Raw genomic sequence first — 8,025 nt, forward strand, 5'->3', positions numbered from 1 at the left:
GTGTTGTGTGTGTCGTATATGGTCTGTGGTGTGTGTGTGATGTGTTTGTGGTGTGTGGTCTCTGTGTGCTGTGTGATGTGTCTGTGTATGTGTGTGGTGTGTGCTGTGATGTGTGTGGTGTGTGGTCTCTGTGTGATGTGTGTGTGATGTCTCTGTGTATGTGTGTGGTGTGTGTGTGTGTGATGTGTATGTTGTGTGTGTGGACTACGTGTGTGTGGTCTGTTGTGTGTTGTGTGTTTTGTGTGTGTGTGGTGTGTAGTCTGTGTGTGTGATCTGTGTGTGTTGTATGTGTGGTGTGTTTTGTGTGTGTGTGGTGTGTGTATAGTGTGTAGTGTGTGGTGCACTGGGGAAAGGAGGGTGCAGGGCCAGGCTCAGAGGGATGAGGGAAGGGGGAAGAAAGGAAAGCAAAGTTTTACCTGAAATTTAAGCAGGAAGTTTTCCTGGACAGGCAAGAGTCTGGGGAGAAAATGTTAGAGCAGAGGTGAGGAGACTGCACAGGCAAGGGCAAGCGGGAGGGGGGAAGGCAGAGGCCGCGCCTGCAGTTACAGAAACGATTTCTGAGCACTTCATACATAATAAGGAATCGGGGAAGTTCAAAAATGAGGGAGACAGACAAGGTGAGGTGTCAACGGTCACAATTCTGTCTCGCTTTGTCTTGAGCTTCTTGACACCCACACCTGTCACTTTCCCACCCATGGATCTCAGCGATGGATGGTAGCACAGGAATGACCTGCGGGAGTCAGTATCACCCCGGCGGTGAGGTGCTTACCGGGACATCTCTGAGAGGCCCAATTTGCCATCCCCGTTCAAGTCAAACATCCGTAGCTGTTGGGGACAGAAAGAGGTGCCTGGGTTATTTGCTGTGAATTTCTCTGACCTGACATCCCCTTCTACTGGAGAGGACAGGAAGGAGGACAGGTAGCACCTGCTCATGCTTCCTCTGAGGTCCCTGGGGGCCAAGGACCAACATGGCCTAAATCAGTCACGGGGGTCCCATGGGGGGAACCACAGGGACTCTTTCACTGCTCATCTTTCCCCTCCTCAGGGACAGGGGCCTCTGGGGTACAGCAGGCCAGCACTAAAGGCCCACTCTCTCCAAGATCATCCTCTCCTGGAGCTGCAAAGGTTGCCATGGAGACAGACGCTCACATTGGCCCACGAGTCAGCTCACACCCAGGACCTCAAAGGGTGTGTGAAGCCACAAACTAGCATCCCTTTTTGCCAGCTGCCACTGTGAATCACTTCCCCTGGGCCTGAAGAATCATCAAACAGAGACCCTGCACACCAGAGCCCCAGTGGCTTGGGGCCCAAGTCCTGCACCCTGAGGGAGAGGGACACTTCTGTCCACTCACTATGGTTTGGGTGTATTCCTGGAGCTTGGGCTCATCATACGGCCGGTTTGCCTTCTTCAGCAGGTCTGACAGGAATCCCTGCAACACAAAAGATCTCTTTAGTACTCCTGACTCATGCATTCAGTCCCTCATTCATTTCCTTACTTGCTCATTCAGACAGTCTCTCAATGTGTGTGTGTGTGTGTGTGTTTTCAGGTCTACCAGTTCTATGACTCAGGGCCCTTATAATTCTTAACTCTTGGGGAGTGACTTCAAAGGCTTTAATAGCTGGTGGTGCAATCCTGCCCCACAGAATAGGCGCTAGAGATTAGCTCTGCCTCCTCGGAGCCCAGTATATGGAGCTAAGCAGTGCCTGGGGAATCACCGGGTGATAGAGGAATTTGGAGGAGAACCTAGGAGCCAGAGGCCAATCTTCTGGAATTGCCTGGAGGACACCTGTCCTGAGCATGGAGGTGCAGAAGAGCTGGGTTTGGTTGAACTCTACAGCCTGGCGGCTCTATGTTACCGATTTCCTGACTTCTCTAAACAAGTTCAACAATTCAGTGCCAGGTCTGAGTATTCCTAAGCAGCCCGCAAACCCATGCCCCTCATCCAGCATCTCCTCCCTCCCCAGGTGCCTTAAGCCCACCGCCTCTCTGGCCTCACACCCTCCCCAAGGCCCATCCTACCTTGAGCTCATTGGCTTCGATGTAGCCACTCCTGTCTGTGTCGTACTTTCGCCAAGCCTGCAACAATGGGAATGTCAAACTCCTTGCAAAGACGTATCAAAATCTACCTGCCTGCCTTCCATTCCCCTTTAATGGGCCAGCCAGGGTCTTGATCTTCAAGAATATCGGAAGGGGATGGAGACATGGAGATGATGTAGCCCAGACCCTTCAAGGTCACAGAGAAGGAAATGAGGGGAAGTATCTCGATGGTGATCTCATGAGCGCCTGAGCCAGAACCACGCGGCTAAGCTGTTTCCAAATTCCTGACCATAGAAAGTGGGATGTAATCAATGTTTGTTGCTTCAGGCTGCTAAGTTTTAGGGGTAGTTTATTACACAGCAATAAGTAACTCATTCAATGGTCCTGTAAACAACTGCTGTGACATCCCTGCCTTTTACCAAGTCATCTGGTGGAGAGGAGGGAGAGCCACAGGAGGGGCAGTGGTGCAGGGGAGGGGACTGCCCACATCTGTGGCAAAGATGCCTGGAGAACCATGTTCCCCTAAATCTTTGGTCTGTTTGGCGCCCCACATATTCCTAAGATACTTTTTTCTCCTCCCTCCCTCCCTTCTTTCCTTCCCTCCTTCCTTCCTTTTTCTTTCTTTTCTTTTTCTCTTTCTTTTTCTTTCTTTCTTTCTTTTTCTTTCTTTTTTCTTTCTTTCTTTCCTTTCCTTTCTTTCTTTTTTCTTTCTCCCCCTCTCCTCCTCCCCATCTCCTCCTCCTCCTCCTACTCCTTCTTCTTCTTGTTGTTCTTCTTCTTCCTCTTCTTTTTTTGAGACAGGGTCTCACTCTGTCACCCAGGCTATGGTGCAGTGGCATCCAGAGCTTACTGTAGCCTCTACCTCCCAAGCTCAAGTGATCCTCCCAGCTTAACCTCCCAAGTGCCTGGGACTACAGGCATGCACCACCACACCCAGCTAATTTTTTATGTTTTTGTAGAGATGGGGTCTCACTATGTTGCCCAGACTGATCTCCAAACTCCTAAGTTCAAGTGATCCTCCTACCTTAGCTTCCCGTAGTGTTGAGATTACAGGCATGAGCCACCATGATTCTCTTTCTCCTAGATTCTCTTTCAAGTTTTGCTCCCCTGACTTTTCTTCCCTTCTCCCCCAGCTCCAAACTGCACACCTGAAGACCAGCAACAACTGATTTTCTGAGAGTCAGTAACCACTAATCCTTCTCCTACAGCTTATCCCCTGCCTCCCCGACTTCTCCACCGCATGTGCCCCTTTTATTGTCAGGAATGTTAGAGTTTATGGACATTTAGAGTTTAGTTATATTTTACGGAAAAGGTATCTTTTTAAACATCAGCAAACAAGGTTATATAATTTTTATGGTGACAGGGCTCAGAAATTTTGGTCCTGATTTTTTTGTTGTTGTTGTTGTTACAAGACAGGAGCAAATCCCAAGAAAAGGGTAGATTTGTACTACATGCAACTCAGGTAGATGGTATTTGATTACAAGAGTGTCTTTTCCCTGCAGAAAAATGCCTTAGACTCTTTGAAATACTCCTTTCCATGGCCAGAAAGTCTGCCCTTGAAAAGGTACTAAAAGATATGTGAGGATTTCCAAATATGACTTCACCAACAACCCTCAGGCACTTAGTGCATTAGAGTTTAGTTCGTCTAAGCTGAGTCTTTACTGAGAAGAGGAAGACACCCCCTCCAAGTTGCCTAAAAGGGCAGTAACCTGAAGGAACCCCAGTCCCTGGACAGAGCAAAGCACCAGTGGCTGCTTTTCCAAGCCATCTTGCCAGCGGGTCCACTCCCGACCATGCACCCCCACAGGATGCCAGCTCTGGGCTCCCCCGCCTGCCTTCTCTCCCCATCCAGCACTTTGCTCATCATCATCAGTGTGTCCTTTCTCTTCTCATTCAAGGAAAAGAGTTCAAGAGACCTGGGCTTTGTGAAATCTCAAAGAAATACCGAGGCATCCCTAAAATTAGAAGTTGTGCTGAGTGCTGGGATGGGAGCTACCTGAGAGCACAAGCCTTTCAGGGCTACTGAGGGACCATTTCAGGCTTCCGGCTGGTAAAAATGGAACAGACCGCAGGAGGGGACAGTGGGACAGTACTGTGGGAGGGTGGGGTCCCAGAAACCTTGGCAGGCATGTCTCCTCTGCAGTTATGCTGGGGCTTAGAAGGACAAATGCATGTAAGAATATGAAATCCTGAGGCTGGGCATGGCGGCTCACGCCTGTAATCCCAGCACTTTGGGAGACCGAGGTTGGCAGATCACCTGAGGTCGGGAGTTTGAGACCAACCTGACCAGCATGGGAAACCCCGTCTCTACTAAAAAGACAAAATTAGCCGGGTATGGTGGTGCATGCCTGTAATCCTGGCTCTGCCGGAGGCTGAGGCAGGAGAATCGTGGGAACCCGGGAGGTGGAAGTTGCAGTGAGCCGAGATCGCGCCATTGCACTCCAGCCTGTGCAATAAGAGCGAAACTCTGTCTCAAAAAAAAAAAAAAAAAAAAAAAAGGAAGGAAGGAAGAAATCCTGTCAGTTACACAGAGAGAAGCCACTAATGGTTTTGAGAAAGAGAAAAGGGTCCGGGGAGATGCTTTTAGCTCCTCTGTGAGCCTCCCTGCCCACCTACAAGCTGCCCCATCCCTGTTTCCAGACCAGAGGTGGAATAGAGGCCAATTTTTGGCTGTCTCTCTATCAGGAAAGGAGTCAGGCATGATGCTCCCTTTTCTATAGTTGGAAAACTTGATACAAAAGCAACACCCTGACAAGTTATAAGGATGCACAGAACTTTTTTTCTCCCAGGCAGGCTAGCGAAGGACTAAGAACAGAAGCCAGAATGTCAATTATCAGCTTGTGGAATCTTGCCATCTTGAAAAAACTGGAGAAAAATCTTTTAAAGCACCATAAAATTAAATCCATCTCTGATGCTCAGGCAAGCTGTCACTTAAAAAATGACTCTTCTACCCTGAGAACTGGTTCTTTCTCACTGACTGTCTGCCCAGGAGGGGAGCTTGCTACAAGCAAGTTTCTGGGCCAGCTTTCCAGTTGTTACAGGCAGTGGATCACGGAGAAGGGATTACCGGTGGCTGGAAATGGATTTAACCCCGATGAATGGCAAGGAGAGTCACGTTGAAGGCCAGTCCTTATTTATCAGAACAGGCAGTTCGTGAGGTGGGTACGGGTTGAATCTCTGAGGGTTGCATATACTGAAGGGTTAGAGTGCAGAGTCCCAGAAGGAGAGCAAGAAATAATTGGCAGTTTGCTGGACATCAGGATTAGTAATATATTTGGTTGAACTACATAGAATTTCCACATTTTGTAAGTAAAAAATCGTTAAATATCAGCAATTTCATATGGTTCCATTTATCAGGTGAATATTACTCGAGAGACATGAGTTTGAACATCATATTTTACATGAAGATCTTAAGGAAATTATATTGCTAAGAGGGGAATGCTAATTTTATTTATTTATTTATTTATTTATTTATTTATTTATTTATTTATTTATTTATGAGACAGAGTCTTTGTCACCCAGGCTGGAGTGCAGTGGCGCCATCTCGGCTCACTGCAACCTCTGCCTGCCTGGTTCAAGTGATTCTCCTGCCTCAGCCTCCTGAGTAGCTGGGATTACAGGCATGCACCACCATGTCCAGCTAATTTTTGTATTTGTAGTAAAGATGGGGTTTTTCCAAGTTGCCTGGGCTGGCCTCAAACTCCTGACCTCAAGTGATTCACTTGCTTTGGTCTCCCGAAGTGCTGGGATTACAGGCACGGGGCACAGTGCCCAGCCGGGAATGCTAATTTTAAAAAGAAAAACCGAAACCTTATCATAGTCAAAGATGAAACGTGAAAGATACCAGAAACTAGAATCCTCACTGGACTTTTCTAGCTATAGAATCGTACACAAGTCCATCTTTCCCAAGCTTGCTTCTTGGAACTCTGACTTGGAGAGACACATTATTATTGAGTGGCATGAGATCCTGGAGCCAAACCGAGTGGCACAGTTTTCTTTATTGCTTGATTTCTCAGAGCCTGTAATATGCAAATGACCACAACAAATCCCCAAACGAGAGATGCATGTACACAGTATTTCTCACGCATACTTGGCCCAAGCTTACTTCTCATCTTATTCCCTACATTTTAATGTGCATATGCATCACCTGGGAATCTTGTTAAAACAGAGCTTCTGACTCACTGGGTCAGGGAGTCTGTCTGCCTTTTATTTTTTTGTTTTTTCTTTGAGATAGGGTCTTGCTCTGTGGCCCAGCCTGGAGGGCAGTGGTGTGATCTTCAGCCTCGAACTTCTGCTCTTCCTGCCTTAGCCTTCCTGAGAAGCTGGGACTACAGGTGTGCACCACCATATCCCACTAAGTTTTTTATCTTTTTTTTTTTTTCAATCCTGTTCACTATGGCAGCTTTTTATTTTTGTAGAGACAAGGTCTCACTATGTTGCCCAGGCTGGTCTTGAACCCCTGGCCTCAAAAGATCCTCCTGCCTTCGCCTCCTTGAGTAGGGATTACAGGCCTTTCACCCTTTCTTTCTTTCTTCAGGCTAAGAGTGCAGTTGTGCAATCTCGGCTCACTGCAACCTCTGCCTCCCAAGTTCAAGTGATTCTCCTGCCTCAGCCTCCTGAATAGCTGGGATTACAGGTGCCTGCCACCACGCCAGGCTAACTTTTTTGTATTTTGGTAGAGATGGGGTTTTGCTATGTTGGCCAGGCTGGTCTCAAACTCCTGACCTCAGGTGATCCGCCTGCCTCAGCCTCCCAAAGTGCTGGGATTACAGCGTGAGCCACCATTCCTGGCCCCTTTCTCCTTTTCTAACAGGCACACAGATGATACTGATGCTGCTGGTCCACAGACCATATTTTGAGTAGCAGAGTTCTAAGGGGTTTAGCATCTCCCAGGGACCATTACCAGGCAGGAGGGTGGGCCTGGCTCTGAACACAGGAGGAAGGCAGGTCCCAGTGCTTAGAAAGAAGGTGGTGCCTTGACCTCACCTCCATAAACTCGGCGCTGGAGCCCACGTGCTGCCTGAAGCACAGAAGGAAGTTCTCTTCGGTTGGCAGGATCTGCGCCAGCTGTGAAGATACAGAGAGCGACACTAACGTTACGGAGGGACTTGCCAGCGAGCAGAGCAGACTTTCCCCTAAGAAGGATGGAAAGGGCCAGTGGCGAGGCAGTGTGGGAACTGCATTTTGCTTCCTTCTTTGAGAACGAGTGCTGGCAGTCCTTCAAAGGGAAAGAAGGATGTTCAGAGAGGTGCTTTTGAGTCACCCCAACCTTAGGGGATGAAATGGTGCTACTTTAAAATGCAAGCACCCAGACTCAAACAAATACTTAATAGATGATTCCATGTATGTACAATTCTGAAAAATGAGAACTAATCTAAGTAGATGGGTGGTTGCCTGGGGTAAGAGGGCCTGCACCAGGCTAGATTTTATGGCCTAAAATCTAAACTCAAGGAATTTTACACTTCAAATTGATGCAGTTATTGTATGTAAATTGATACTGCAACAATTCGATTTTTGAAAAATGCAGGTACCCTCTTGCAGTAAGCACTGCTGGCTGCCCACCCAACCAGCCTTGTCTGCTTCTGTCACAGGCCAATCCTGATGAGTCTACGTTGGTGAAGTGTGAGCCTCCCATTCTTGCCAGTGATTGGCTTACAAGTAGGCACGTAACCCAGTTTTGACCAATGAAATGTCGGGGAAGGGCTGCTGTGGGTACTTCTGGGAACATTTCCTTGCACTTAAGAAGGGCCCTTTCTGCAGCTGGACAGTGGTTGTCTATGGATGTATGTGGATATAAGTAGTTGGATGTGGTTGTACGTGGGTGCATGTGGTTGTATGTGGGTACATGTGGGTGCATGTGGATGTATATGGTTGCATGTGGATGTATGTGGGTGTATGTGATTGTATGTGGATGCATGTGGTTGAATGTGGATGTATGTAGATGCATGTGGTTGAATGTGGATGTATGTGGGTGTATGTGGATGTAT

At 47.9% G+C, this 8,025-nt stretch overlaps 1 protein-coding gene across 2 annotated transcripts in view; it reads right to left on the bottom strand.

The window, feature by feature from the left end:
* CALB2 (calbindin 2) overlaps positions 1–8,025 on the bottom strand; it is a 31,922-nt gene that overhangs the window by 6,091 nt on the left and 17,806 nt on the right. Inside the window, exons 4-8 of one of the 2 annotated variants that reach the window (XM_023210367.3) lie at positions 7,025–7,105; positions 2,021–2,077; positions 1,353–1,430; positions 770–825; positions 417–456 (exon numbers count right to left, since the gene is read on the bottom strand). In XM_023210367.3, coding sequence (XP_023066135.1) covers positions 417–456; positions 770–825; positions 1,353–1,430; positions 2,021–2,077; positions 7,025–7,105 — 312 coding nt within the window. The remainder of the gene's footprint in view (positions 1–416; positions 457–769; positions 826–1,352; positions 1,431–2,020; positions 2,078–7,024; positions 7,106–8,025) is intronic. The other variant, XM_023210368.2, reaches the window with a different exon arrangement.

This window comes from Piliocolobus tephrosceles, chromosome 17, assembly GCF_002776525.5.
Source record: "Piliocolobus tephrosceles isolate RC106 chromosome 17, ASM277652v3, whole genome shotgun sequence".
NCBI classification, from domain to species: domain Eukaryota; kingdom Metazoa; phylum Chordata; class Mammalia; order Primates; family Cercopithecidae; genus Piliocolobus; species Piliocolobus tephrosceles.